At 46.7% G+C, this 13,660-nt stretch overlaps 3 protein-coding genes and 1 non-coding gene across 4 annotated transcripts; 3 read left to right on the top strand and 1 right to left on the bottom strand.

Annotated features, from left to right (window-relative positions):
* The first annotated feature begins 1,759 nt into the window (after window positions 1-1,759).
* Trnal-uaa lies at window positions 1,760-1,842 on the top strand. Its single transcript has one exon. It is a non-coding gene; the product is annotated as a tRNA-Leu (tRNA).
* Window positions 1,843-7,783: 5,941 nt separating this feature from the next.
* LOC121143564 (histone H2B type 1-C/E/F/G/I-like) lies at window positions 7,784-8,251 on the bottom strand. The gene has a single exon (XM_040755692.1). It carries the CDS (start codon window positions 8,206-8,208, stop codon window positions 7,828-7,830), a length of 381 nt encoding a protein of 126 aa, XP_040611626.1. The 5' UTR covers window positions 8,209-8,251; the 3' UTR covers window positions 7,784-7,827.
* A 212-nt stretch (window positions 8,252-8,463) lies between these two features.
* Window positions 8,464-8,959, top strand: LOC121143556 (histone H2A type 1-B). Its single transcript, XM_040755683.1, has one exon. It carries the CDS (start codon window positions 8,510-8,512, stop codon window positions 8,900-8,902), a length of 393 nt encoding a protein of 130 aa, XP_040611617.1. The 5' UTR covers window positions 8,464-8,509; the 3' UTR covers window positions 8,903-8,959.
* A 1,547-nt stretch (window positions 8,960-10,506) lies between these two features.
* On the top strand, window positions 10,507-10,913 carry LOC121143565 (histone H4). The gene has a single exon (XM_040755693.1). The coding sequence runs from the start codon at window positions 10,546-10,548 to the stop codon at window positions 10,855-10,857; it is 312 nt and encodes a 103-aa protein (XP_040611627.1). The 5' UTR covers window positions 10,507-10,545; the 3' UTR covers window positions 10,858-10,913.
* The last annotated feature ends 2,747 nt before the right edge of the window (window positions 10,914-13,660 follow it).

The raw sequence follows: 13,660 nt of genomic DNA, 5'->3' as shown, positions 1-13,660 counted from the left end.
TACCTGGTGTAGATACTGGAAGAAGGGCTAGTAACTTGGAGTCTGGGAGCTCAATCAGGACAATATCACAACCAGGTATGGTGGCTCAGGCCTGCAATGTCAGCTTTTGAGGTGCTGAGATGGAATGACTATTGTGAGTTTAGGGAGAGCCTGGTCTACAAGGGCTCAGGTGGCAGAAGATTTGGTTAATGATAAAAAACTCCATCTCTACCAAAACATAGAACCCAGCACAGCAGGTACATAGCAGGGTAAGGCAGAAAACTGGAAGTTCAAGCCTGCCCGAGCAACCCAAGGCTCTGTCTCAAAGAACAAACTGAAAAACAAAAATAAAACAAAAGGTGTGCGTGGTCATGTATATATATTTTAATCAGGCGTGGCCATCTTCATAGGACTTCTGCGTCACAACCAAACCCACAGACTCCAAATGAATACTCTGGAGTCAAAATAGCTTCATCTACCCGTTGACAACATTCACTGTGGGCTGAGGGTCAGTAGGAACCTACTCCAAATAAGGACCCCTTGAGTTACGTGGTGGAACTAGTAAAACAGGACGAGCGATTTCTTTTGTCCCCTAAGTTTCTTCTTGGTTCACGGTGCAGGTCAGTTGGCAGAGACTCTATCCTGTGTGTGCTCTTCCCAGCATGGCTGAGGCCATGCATATGACACCCCGTACTGAGGGCTGCCTGTAATTCAGCACGTGGGAGGCCAAGGCAGGAGGATTGCTGAGAGTTAGAGGCAAGTCCGGAGTATATAGCAAGACACTGTCTTAAATAAAACAAAACCGCGCCCCAAGCAAAGTAAACGGAAAGAGTGGTAAGGGAAACCGAGGGGATCAAAGGGCAAATGCTCCGTTGTTGAACCATCTGAATGTATCTCGAGTGCAAAACTAATTGAAAATATGAACACATTTACATTGCTTTCTTATTTGTCTCATGGTAGCAAAGTATTTCTCTTCCTCTTCCCTCTGGAGGTGGGGGGGTGAGCAGGATGTTGCTGTGTAGTCTTGGAAGTCCTGCCTCTGTCTCCCAAATGCTGGCATGAGCCACCACGGGCTTTTCTTCTTTAAAACGTCTGTCTCATTTATTCTCATTTCTGTATATGTTTGTGTCCCTCAGCGTATGTATGTGTACCATGTGCTTGCCAGAGTGCACATAGTTCAAAAGATGGCATCTGGTCCCCTGACACTGGAGTGACAAGCCGTCGCGTGTCACCATGTGGGTTCTGGGAATTGAATGTGGGTCCAAGAGCAGCCCTCTTCTTATTTTTTAAATCTTATTTTCTCCTTCAGCAAACTGTGGTATGGTTAACAAACACTGCATGTCTCCTTGACAGAGCAATAAGATAGATATCTCCACAGTTGCTCAAAAATCACCACAGGTTCCCCGGTGCTGCCTTTTTCCCGCCTCCTTAGATGGGCTTAACATTTACCCAAGGGAAAGAAGATGGTCCTCCTGGAAGTGAGCGTCATCGAACTAACCGCAGAGCCGAGGTCAACCCTGGTGTACTTAGCATGTTGTGATCCCAGCCCTGTGGAGCTGGAGTCTCCCCGACCCTCCCCCACGACCGGTGGCTTTTCTTTGCAAATCAAGGAAAAAATAAAGATTTTTGTAGATTGGTAGAGGTGATCCGGAAGAGCGATTTCTTAAGGCTGGGAGAAAAGAATTCGCCGTCATAATCATTCTATTTCAACAGAGTCTACAAAACAAACGATTCTGCAGAGGTGTGTCTATTCTAATGGAGATATGTGTTCATTTGCGAAACTGGGATGGCCGAGTGGTTAAGGCGTTGGACTTAAGATCCAATGGGCGGATGCCCACGTGGGTTCGAACCCCACTCCCAGTAGGAGTGGTTGTTATGTGTTAGAGCTTTCTCCTCCTACTTTTGAAGTATAGATAGTTACATACCAATCCCCAAAATAAAAGTGTTACTTTGTGTTTATTTTCTTAGTTTGTAACAATCCCTGGTGGCTCGGTCTGGCCTCGCCTCCAGTTCAGCTCGTCAGCAGCTCCGTCTTCACGTTTCGCAGTCGTCTGTGCTTGGATTTCAACCACAGTCCTCTCAGGTTTCCAATGTGAGGGAAACTTTTGCCTAAGTTTTTGATATTCTGAGAGAACTACCCGAGAAATAAGCTCCGGTTCTCCGCAGTTTGCAGATCCAGAATTCTCCGAATGAAGAAAAGACCAGGTCCCCCCATAATGGGGGGTGGGGTGGGGTGGGTTGGGTTGGGGAGAATCTTACTGAAATAGCTGATAAAAGTTTTACTGTTAGGCTTTCTCCCATCCTTCCTCAGAGGGACCTGTATCCCTTTACTTGGGTAACTATACGTTGGGGGGAAGAAACGATCATACTTTGCTGTTGGTTCCTGGTTCTGAATCGGCACTTGTCGCGGTGGACCACGATGAAGCTTGTGGCCCTTCCGTTAAAGTAGGGACTCAGAGAGGTCACTTGGTTGATGGGGCTTCGGCTGAAGTCCAACTCCCAGCATGTTCCTCAGCATCTGACCAGCTCTACTCCGAGAAGATGAGGTTTTGCAGACGCCAGTCTGGCTACAGTGGTTTGATAGATACTGGATTTCCTGCGGTGAGGGACGTCCTGGCCTCCCAGGTCACGGATGCAAGCTCCGAGCACCTCCACACCTTTAGTGGATCACGTGCTCCATCTAGCGCCACCACCTCAGAAAACCACATAAGAAACTGAAATCGGTTAACTCCTTGTTGGATTTCCTTCAAGGTAACTGTTTTTAGCAACTGGGGTTTTCCCAAAGGCCGACCGAGAAAGGTCAGGACAAAACAACAACAACAAAACAAAAACATCAGCAACAACAAAAATAAAACAAAAACAAAAAAGACCCCCCCCCTTTTCATAGGTATTACACCAGGGAAAATTATAAACTGCTAAACCTCGGTGGAGACAAAGGAAGAAATCCTTGGGAAAAGGCTGGTGGATTCCAGACTCATGGGAAAAACTCCGAACTCTTCGTTAGACACAACCAGCCGGACCGGAAGACACTAATTCAATCAGTTTTCCAAAGACCAACAGTATAGCGCCGGTGGATCTGGAGCCCGGGGCCTCAGCAGAGGCTGTGGGCCCAGCAGAGCTTGTACTTCTGCTGTCTCCAGGGCCACCCTGGAATTCTGCTCAGAGCACTGTTGTGCCCACTCCGAGAGGACCCTAAGGCTTCAAGAAGCTTAACGACACGGAATGCAAGTACAAGAAGGTCGGTTATTTCCAGAAAACCAGCTAGCTAGGGCTCAACTCTGTCGGGAGAGTTGAAGCCCGGAGCCGCAAAAGCAAGGCCCTTTTAAAGGAAAAAAAAAAAAAAAAAGAGTGGAGAGGGGGAGTCCGGAGTCTGCGGTCCCAGTCCGCAGGGTTCCCGCGGTTACACAGATTACTTAGCATACCAAAGGTTATCAGAAAGAAAAGGCCTTGAGAAGAAGGGAAAACTCCTGAGACTGCTAGTCTCAGCAGGGTTCCCATAGCCACAGAGATTATTTAACACAGTAAGTCTTTATACATAGGGAGGAAGAAACGATCATACTTTGCTGTTGGTTCCTGGTTCTGAATCGGCACTTGTCGCGGCCTTGAGAGGACAATAACTGCCTTTGGTTAGGTAGAATTAGTTGGTACATCTGTGCTCTGGAATTCCACGGCCAGAGCACATCCTACGATTGTGGGCTAAGGGAGTAGCTGCCGATGCTGTGGCCGCTGCTCGTGGGTCTGGGCTTCTGATCACGTAAGCTCACATAACCCCCTCCTCGCTTAGTTGGGGACTTTTATTCTCCTTCTTTCTCTTTTTTCCATCCATTTTCCTTAATGGCCCAGGACACATCAAGCACACAGTGAAACTTACTAAGCAGGAAGAGGAAGAGCTAGTTCAGGGATTCTGTCTCCTCCTTCCTGCATGGCAAAGAAGGAAACAATTGGCCTCAGCCTTTACTGTGTGCACAGTTAAAAACAAACACCATCCCTTCCACACACACACACACACACACACACACACACACACACACACACACACACACACACACACACACACACAATCTTCAGTTAAACCACAAATGGCTAGTGTCTTGCAGAGTTTTGGCTTCTGCCAGGGCAGAGCCTTCTACAGCTAAGGGTGGACTTCCAGGAGGGTGCCCAAGAATGGGGGTTGGGACGTGGGGTTGGGGGAGGGGGTGGAGGAGCCTTTCTTCCCCCAGGTGAGTTTTTAGCTAAAATTAGAAAAGCATAGAGCCTTAGTTCCATCTTTGACACAATCGGGCATCCTTTTTTTTTTTTTTTTTTTTTTTTTTTTGGAAACGCACATGTGTATTCTTTTCCAGGAATAAGGAGACCCCAGGAATGTGCCCTTCCTCACTCACGCCTGAACTTGGTTTCTAGCATGAGGAGGCTCCCTGCAGTATCGATTACTGACTGCGGGCCTGCTTGGACATGTGAGCTCATATTTCTGAGGACGGAGAAAGCTAGCTCTACTTGTGAAAGCGTGTGGTGGGCGGGATTAGGGGTTGGTTAATACTGGGACGCGTAAAACCTAGATGGCCCCACCAAGATTTCAACTGGGACCACTGGATTCAATGTTCAGAGCACTAATCATTACACCACGGGGCCAGTAGGCATGTTCTCCTAAAGAGATTTTTCCAGTGGGAACTTAACACATCCCTGAGATACTGCTGACTGCAGATTTTAAATGTCATTTTCACTGAAACTCTACTGTCCTCTGGAGGCGTGCGTCGAGGATGCGTCGGTGTTTTGCTTCTCTGGAGCATAAAATTCACTTTTCAGATTTTTGTAAGGCAAGGTCAAAGAGGCCAAAGTCCTGCGGTGCCAAGGACAGCTCTGCCTCACGGCATGGTCCGTCTTTGGCGAACATTTTGTCAGGTTTTCTGGGGATCCTGTCCGGCAGGGAAATCCTTGCGTGTCTGTGCTCTTCCCCTGAAGCATCCTCTCAAAGGTAGGGCCTGTTATGGCTTTTTCTTGTATTCTGAAATGAAGGTTCACAGCTTCACACTGGATGTCCTGGGGGACTTGCTTTCCCAAACTTGAGCTATCACATGGTCACATCTGGCACTAGGATTTTATTTTCAGATGCCTATGGCTTCTGGGAGGAGTGTCATCCCCTCTGTAGGGTAGCTCCCATTTAGTTCTTTTCCTGTAGTATTCATTTTGCTTTAAGCTGTACTACTTACTTGTTTTTCCTGTTGTAGAAATTGTCTTCTTTGAATCACAAAGCTTCCTGAAAACTGGGTGTTTTTCTACCCCTAACAAGTTCCTGTTCCATATGACTTGTCCATGACTGCACAGTGGTCAAAGAGACTACTGTCTGTGTACTTGTGCGCCTCCCTCTGTGGCCTTGAATCATCTCAGACGTTTGCCCTTTGTCACCAAGGGTCTAAAAGTTGTGACTTCTGCCTCATTGCATAGAGAGGTGCAGGAAGATACGTGGGCCCCACAATGGAGGGTTAGATTCCTCTGCATAGTCACGACGGTAGGTGTTTTGTTTTGTTTTTTTGTCTTTCTCCTTTTTCACCATGAGGGTTCCTACACATGTGAAAGTCTTCCGTTAAAAATTTTAAGGCCGCTGGGCTGTGGTGGCACACGCCTTTGATCCCAGCACTCAGGAGGCAGAGGCAGAGGCAGGCAGATCTCTGTGAGTTCGAGGCCAGCCTGGTCTACAGAGTGAGTTCCAGGTTCCAGGACAGTCTCCAAAGCAGTACGGAGAAACCCTGTCTCTGAAAACCAGAAAAGAAAAAAATTTTTAAAGGCCATATTTCCTGTCTATACAAACACTGAGGTTTTAGGTGTTCCAGGTCAGTATACTTAAGAATCTGAACTGGGCTAAACTTTCCAAGTTCTGTCTGAGTGAATTCTAAGTAATACCACTGAGGAATTCAAAGTTGTGTGCCCTCAAACATGTTTTTGTTTTTAAATTTAAATCCCTCCCCCCTTCAGATTTGAAGGGTAAAGAGATAGAATTTGGTTATAATATTTGTGGAAATAAAATAGACCTATTATTTCAACTCTTTCTAGCCTAATGCTTTTCAGATATGAAAAAAATCATGATTCCAAATGTAAAATGACATAAAGTAGAAAGTCCAACAAGTTTAGTTACAGATACGTGGGCATGATTGTACCTGGCATACAAGTTACAATCATATTGCAGAATTTACAGCCTTTACAGAATTACAGCCTTTTTCACAAGAGTACCTTTTCAGTTTTAGAATTTTCCTTATAAGAGCCTACTTGGTACATGATTATTGGATTTTTTTTTTTTTTTTTTTTGGTTTTACGAGACAGGGTTTCTCTGTATTGTTTTGGAGGCTGTCGGTCCAGCCTAGCCTCGAACTCACAGAGATCCACCTGCCTCTGCCTCCCGAGTGCTGGGATTAAAGGCGTGCGCCACCACCGCCCGGCTTGATTATTGGATCTTTTATTTTTATTTGTGTATATCTGTGTGAATGTATGCCACGCGTGTGGGTGCACTAGGTCGGAAGTGGGTGTTGGATGCCCAGGAGCTGGAGTTGTAGCTTATTAGCTGTGCAAACTTGGGTAATTTCTTAAATGTCACTGAACATGTGTCTAGTGATCTGCAGTAGAGTGCACAAGTGTAATTTACCTTACAAGGGAGCTATGAAAATAAAGTGACAATCTGGGTGTGGTGGCACACACCTTTAATCCCAGCACCGGGGAGGCAGAGGCAGGTGGATGTTTTTAGTTCGAGGTCAGCCTGTCTACAAGAACAAGCAAGTTGCAGGACAGCCAGGGCTACACAGAGAAACCCTGCCATGAGAAACAAATAGAAAATGCAATGACATAGCGAATACTAAGAACTTTAAAAAAATCACGATCTAACAGTGAAAAGATACCTGCTAGTAGTATCTGTATTGTTGTGGATCAGATTGCATCTAGTCTTTTGAATTACAAACTATGCTGCTGAAAGGGAAAACAAAACAAAAACAACCTTGAACATACATTTTACATATTTTTTCTTTTCTTCCTTCCTTGTTTTATTTTCTTTTTCTCTGTCTAGACCTGGCTCTGTAGACTTGGTCCGGAGGGCTGGGATTAAAGGTGTGAAGCACCACTACCACCACCACCACCCCCTCCCCCCCTACATATTTTCAAAAACAGTAGATTTCTGAGATTGAATTTCAGGGTATGAAGGACACATGCATATTTAACTCCAGTAAGTTTCCTTTCTCTTTTCGATAACTTTACAGGCCATCGGTAATGACAGAGCATAATAGTCTGCTATCCTACCAAGCTTATTAGGTGAGTAGCAGATAATGAAAGCAATGTCTACTAGATAGCAAACGGTCTAGGAAACAGGGGTGGCTTTGGTGGAAGCGAGAACATTAAGAAAATGTACTTTAGCATCTTGATAAGGTCAGTATTAACTTAGTGCCCGCATATTAATTTTGGTAATCCCCCCCCCAGGGGACTTCACTGCCCCAACAGCATCCCCTTTAAGTAAAATGACTGCAGTTGCCTCACTCGCTGACCTAACCTGTTAAGTGTGCCAACAAGATTCCAACTTGGCCCACTAACTAGCGAAGACCAGGGACCTTACCATCCGTTTCCTTCACTTAATTGCAAAACTATTACAGGAAGAGCGTCTCAGCAGGACCCTTAGTTCGGGCAAGTCCAAGGGGGAGGGGGGCAGAATGGGAACTCACGGGAGACCTGTTGAGCGCTGAAGCAAAAAGTTATTAACACGCCCCCACATCTGGCTCCCGGAACCGACCACAGGAAACCGCATGTGCAGCACCTTTTTTCTCTGAAAGTGTAGGTGGCTCTGAAAAGAGCCTTTGGGTCATGAGGTCAGCGCGCTCACTTGGAGCTGGTGTACTTGGTGACGGCCTTGGTGCCCTCGGACACGGCGTGCTTGGCCAGCTCCCCGGGCAGCAGCAGGCGCACGGCCGTCTGGATCTCCCGGGACGTGATGGTCGAGCGCTTGTTGTAATGCGCCAGGCGAGAAGCCTCGCCCGCGATGCGCTCGAAGATGTCGTTGACGAACGAGTTCATGATGCCCATGGCCTTGGAGGAGATGCCGGTGTCGGGGTGTACCTGTTTCAGTACCTTGTACACGTACACGGAGTAGCTCTCCTTGCGGCTGCGCTTGCGCTTCTTGCCGTCCTTCTTCTGGGCCTTGGTCACGGCCTTCTTGGAGCCCTTCTTCGGGGCGGGAGCGGACTTTACCGGCTCAGGCATACTGACACAACGACTGCTTGCTCTCCAACGACCAGGCGGCCGGCCGTTCCCTTTTTATAACCTGTTATTCAAATGAGGCTCAGAAAATCCCACCTCTGATTGGATGCTTTATAGGTGGCGTCATCTCAATTTCCTGCCCAATCGAAATACGCGTTGGCACAAACGAATCCCATTGGTCGAAATGAAAAGAAGACGTCAGCCAATCGCAAGGGATCTTTTTCGAGCCCAGAGAAAACTATAAGTGTCAAGCTCTTGCGGCTTTCATTCCTACACAGTTTCTAACGGCTGTTTCCTCTTGACCATGTCTGGACGCGGCAAACAGGGCGGCAAGGCTCGCGCCAAGGCCAAGACCCGCTCCTCCCGGGCCGGCCTGCAGTTTCCCGTGGGCCGCGTGCATCGCCTCCTCCGCAAGGGCAACTACTCGGAGCGGGTAGGCGCCGGCGCCCCGGTGTACCTGGCGGCCGTGCTGGAGTACCTGACGGCCGAGATCCTGGAGCTGGCTGGCAACGCGGCCCGCGACAACAAGAAGACTCGCATCATCCCGCGCCACCTTCAACTGGCCATCCGCAACGACGAGGAGCTCAACAAGCTTCTCGGCCGCGTGACGATCGCTCAGGGCGGCGTCCTGCCCAACATCCAGGCGGTGCTGCTGCCCAAGAAGACCGAGAGCCACCACAAAGCCAAGGGGAAATGAGTTAGCTTGATCGAAGCCACTTAAAATCAGACCAAAGGCTCTTTTCAGAGCCATCCACAATATCTTTTAAAGCGCTGGACACCTGTACAAGACAACGGCACTTTGTGCACTTTTACACTGTCTTATAGCTGTGGTACTCCAAACCTAAGTTGTTATTTTTGCCCCCAACAGTGTCGTGGCTTGTATGGGTCTAGGTTTAAAAACGTAGGTTTAGCCTATCTAGTCGAATTTTCCCCTGACATCTTCCCATCTGGAATTTAGCGTTAGACGTCCCACAGTAATCCATATTACATCTATTTAATGAATGGGGTTAAAGCATTTTAAGTGTTGACAATCTGTTGGTTGCTACTCAGGTTATGGCCACTTTTTTTTTTTTTTTGGAATTCAGAAGCTGTGGGGTTTTGATTTAAATCGATTTTTATTTTCTTTCTGGTCGTTCGAGACAGGGTTTCAGTGTGTAGCCCTAACTATTCTGGAACTCACCCTGGTCTCGAGCTATTTAAGACATCCGCCAACGGGCCACCAGGCCGGGCTAGCAATTTTTGGTTTGCATTTGATTTTGTTTTTCGAGATCGGTGTGGAGCCATGGCTAACCAAGCTGACCAGATCCGCTTGCCTCTGCCTCGGAGGTCTGGGATCCAAGGGGTGCGCCCCCACCACCCTGCTGTGTAGTGTGAAAGAAAGGAAGGAAGGAAGGAAGGAAGGAAGGAAGGAAGGAAGGAAGGAAGGAAGGAAGGAAGGAAGGAAGGAAGAAAGAAAGAGAGGAGAGAGAGCGAGAGACAGAGACAGAGAGGAAGGAAGGAAAGAAAAAAGAGAAAGAAGGAAAGAAAGATGTTTTTGGCATTAGCTTATTCGGTCCTTAAACTATAGCTTTACGGTTAGATAGTATGCTTAGTGCCAAAATAGTTGAAAAAATATAAATGTAAACGTTACAATTCTTGCCTTTGTACATGCTTTTTAGAAGATTTATTTATTGTGTATACACCATTCTTCCTGCATGCAAGAAGAGGGCACCAGGTCTCATGAATGGTTGTGAACCACAGTGTGTTAGGACCTCTGGAAGAGCAACCAGTAGTCTTAACCTCAGAGCCATCTCTCCAGCTCCTATTTTTTGTTTGTTTGTTTGTTTGTTTGTTTGGTTGGCTGGTCGGCTTTCCGGCGAAACAGTCCTGGCTGTCCTGGAACTCACTCTGCGGACCAGGCCGTCCTCGAACTCAGATATCTACCCTGCTTCTGCAGGGATTAAAAGGACTGCGCCACCACCGACCGCCCTCTGTACAATAAATTTTGTTTTACAAGGACACCGCGGGGACCCATTCAACGAAAATGGTAAAAATCTCTTTAAACATTCGCAAACATTAAGAGTCCGCACCTGAGTCTTCCGATGTTCGATATATGCAAGTTACATAAGAATGGTGGTATACAAATAGTACCAAAGAAAAACGTTAAGTATGGGGGGGATGATGAAATTATCTTCTCATTTATAATCTGTAGTGTTAAATTGGCGCCGAGGGCCCCTCCCCCAGCCCCAGGCACTTCCCGCCAAAGCGCTTCCTGTTTTCACTCCGGTCCGCACCTTCCCTATAAGGGCGATCTGCTGCGCTGGAAATGTTATCAGTCGGTTTGCTTTCCCCTTTCTAGCTATGTCTGGCCGCGGCAAGGGAGGGAAAGGTCTTGGCAAGGGCGGCGCCAAGCGCCACCGTAAAGTCCTCCGCGACAACATCCAGGGCATCACCAAGCCCGCCATCCGCCGCCTGGCCCGCCGTGGCGGAGTCAAGCGCATCTCCGGCCTCATCTACGAGGAGACCCGCGGGGTGCTGAAGGTGTTCCTGGAGAACGTGATCCGCGACGCGGTCACCTACACGGAGCACGCCAAGCGCAAGACCGTCACCGCCATGGACGTGGTCTACGCGCTCAAGCGCCAGGGCCGCACGCTCTACGGCTTCGGCGGCTGAGCTAGCTGCTCGGCTTTTTTTTTTTTTTTTCTCCCTCTCTGCCTAAAGGCCCTTTTCAGGGCCAACCACCCGGTTCCCTAAAGGGCTGCAGCACTGTGGCAAGTTCCAACTTCCCAGGATTGGCTTACGTGTGTGGTTCAATCTGCTGCGTACTGGGTCCTTCGTTCACTGTGCCTCCTGTTGCTGTGCGTAACGGGAGGCCCTGAGTGAAAGCCCAGGATTATTGCTTAGCTCGTGTGCGTCTCCTGTGTTCGTGTCTTTCTCGTAAGTTCAGTGTGAGGTGCGGAGTCCTTGGAGGGCCGTTGCTACCTTAAGTAAGGAGAGCTTCCTTTATGGCATTAAGCTCCTCGCCTCTTGACAAGCCGTGCGTCCTTTTCCGGTCCACCAGAAGGCCCCCTACTGGCGAGTTGGGGTAACAATTTCTAAAAAGAGCCCCTTTCAGGATACATTTACCCAACAGTTGGCCCAGCCCGTCAGCCGTCCCATCTTAATACTGTCCAGCTCTAAATTAGGCGGGGAAAATAAACCCAACTGTCGGGAAAGAAACCGGGTTTTCCGGCTTCCCCGTGTCCGCACAAGATCTACGTAGTCCTGGGTGTGTCGGTTGCAAGCGCGTTTTTCCTCACCCCCCGATTATGTGCCTTTCTTAGCTGTTGGCTTTTTCTGCTGCTGTTTGCTGCTGCTACTGCTACCTGGGAATTTTTCCTGCCTTTGAATTCTTTTAGTTAGCAGAGAAAACGAACCCAATCAAGACCCCTAGTCTGTATCAGCATTGCTGCATAGTTTGGAGTGATAATGTCTTTATGTCTAACACTTCTGTGCAGTGCTCAAGTTGTTGACAGCACCTTACCGTACAATAGACGTCGGGAGCTTGTCACTTTGGTGTCATTTTTTTTTAACCACTGGACTCCCCTATTCGCCATGCAGCCGTATGTCTGTGCTTCCGTGAAAGTATTGTTTCATATAACAAAAGATGATAAATTTGTGTCCTGCACGCCCTCCCCCCGTACCACCAGTGCCTGGTTTATGTGGCATTTTATCGATTTACTTCTTAGCTGAAAGCAATCTTGAAAAGTGCTACCTTTAAAAAAAATCATTTATCCTGGTGAGGGATTGACTTCGTGGTAACTATTATAACCTTAAATTGCTACGTAAAATTAGTAAACACGCTTAGTCATTTTCATGTTTAGCATACAAAGGGTTCTTCGCTGGTGATGAATGTGTTTGGTGATGCTTAGCGGAAAAGGAGTAACTACTGTAACATGGATGAGATACAGCTAAAGGTCTTTTCTGCTTCAGTTCTAATTCCGGGGAAAGCCTGTGTGGTATTCTGACCATGTGATACATAATTTAAATGCCACTTTATATTTAAGAATGTGATGATATATTATTTATAATTTATTAAAGCTTGCCTGAGATTCAGAAAGCTAGGAGATAATGGTACACACCTTCAGTTCTAGGACTCAGGATTCAGAGGTAGAAAGATCTCTGAGTCCAAAGCCACCCAGGGATACACAACACTTATTAATCAGTCTGGGAAGCAATCTCCAGAAGTTTCAGAAGACTCGAAACCCTAGATGTTTCACTGTGGTAGAATAGGAACATTTGAGTAGGAACTGTAGACAAAGTATTCCTAGAAGTAATGCTTCTACCAGGAATGCTTCAAACAGAAGGCCTCAGCCTCCTGGTCTCTGCAAGAGGTGTGGAAAAAAAAAAAAAAAAAGACTCTGAACTACAGAGAAATCTTCTGAGGTGAACCAACAGTGTATTTTAAGGGTGTTATGACCTCAGTCTGGAAACCAGGGTATGTGTTACGCTGGGGAAGAGGCTTTGCTTTTGTTTCCATAGGAGAAGAAAACCTTTGGGTCCCATCAAAATTAATTAAGATTCGATCAGAACAGAAGACATCTCAGGAGGAGGAAAGTGATGGCTCATCTACAAGGTCATATTCTACCATGTACTGATATGTGTAAGGAGACCTCATCAATGGAAAGAGAAGTGTTCTGTTTGTGTCTTTACAGGAAAACTTAGTTCTGAACAGCGAAAAAATACTAGGTATATGGATACCTAAACAAGACAGGATAGCTACCCAGAGGACCATCAAACATGCAATAATACAACATGGTATCAATGTCTAAATCTCTCTATTTTGTTATTATAATTTCTATTTTCTTTGCTTCTTAATATGCCTGAGTCCCAATTCATCTAATTAACGCTGGCTTTAGAGTTGTTTTGGCTCTCCTGCTTTAAACCCAAGCATATTGTTAAAATACAATTCAGACTTTCTGTATTATATCAAAGAGCCATTGATATAAGACAGAAGTAAACAAAAATAGGGAGGGACTGTCATCTGTGTATACTTGGTTCTTTTTCTAAAATTCTAATCTCCTTCATGTGTATTATCTTCCTTAGGGTTGCCCTTCCCAGTATACATACATATAAAAGTTAAAGATTTCTGTGCTAACATTAATGTTTCAGTTTTCCAGAGAAAAAGGGATTTCCTGACAGCAATCTTCAACTGCTTCAGAAAGAGAATGGGGATTCACTTTCCCGACCCCGCCTGATTCGACTAGATGCATCTGAGCTGCCCCACATCATCGACCCCACCTGACAAGCACCATCCTGAAACCAGCTTGGAACTACATCTCGACGCATCTCCAGACCAAGGAACTGATACAGTGCATCTTCTACAATCTGACCAGAGCTTCAGATAAGAGCTTCAGTCTAAATTAAAACTCTAATCAAGAACTTCAGTCAAGCATCTCCTGCCAAACAGAGACTAGTTAACCTACTTAAGATTCTC

The sequence above is a fragment of the Mesocricetus auratus genome, unplaced genomic scaffold (genome assembly GCF_017639785.1).
Source record: "Mesocricetus auratus isolate SY011 unplaced genomic scaffold, BCM_Maur_2.0 Super-Scaffold_100013, whole genome shotgun sequence".
NCBI lineage: Eukaryota > Metazoa > Chordata > Mammalia > Rodentia > Cricetidae > Mesocricetus > Mesocricetus auratus.
Note: the sequence above shows the minus strand (reverse complement) of the source record. Positions and strands in the feature narration are given on the sequence as shown.

Bases quoted from the DNA above. Each gene is read 5' to 3' on its own strand.
- LOC121143564 (XM_040755692.1), bottom strand. From the start codon at position 8,208: ATGCCTGAGCCGGTAAAGTCCGCTCCCGCCCCGAAGAAGGGCTCCAAG.
- LOC121143556 (XM_040755683.1), top strand. From the start codon at position 8,510: ATGTCTGGACGCGGCAAACAGGGCGGCAAGGCTCGCGCCAAGGCCAAG.
- LOC121143565 (XM_040755693.1), top strand. From the start codon at position 10,546: ATGTCTGGCCGCGGCAAGGGAGGGAAAGGTCTTGGCAAGGGCGGCGCC.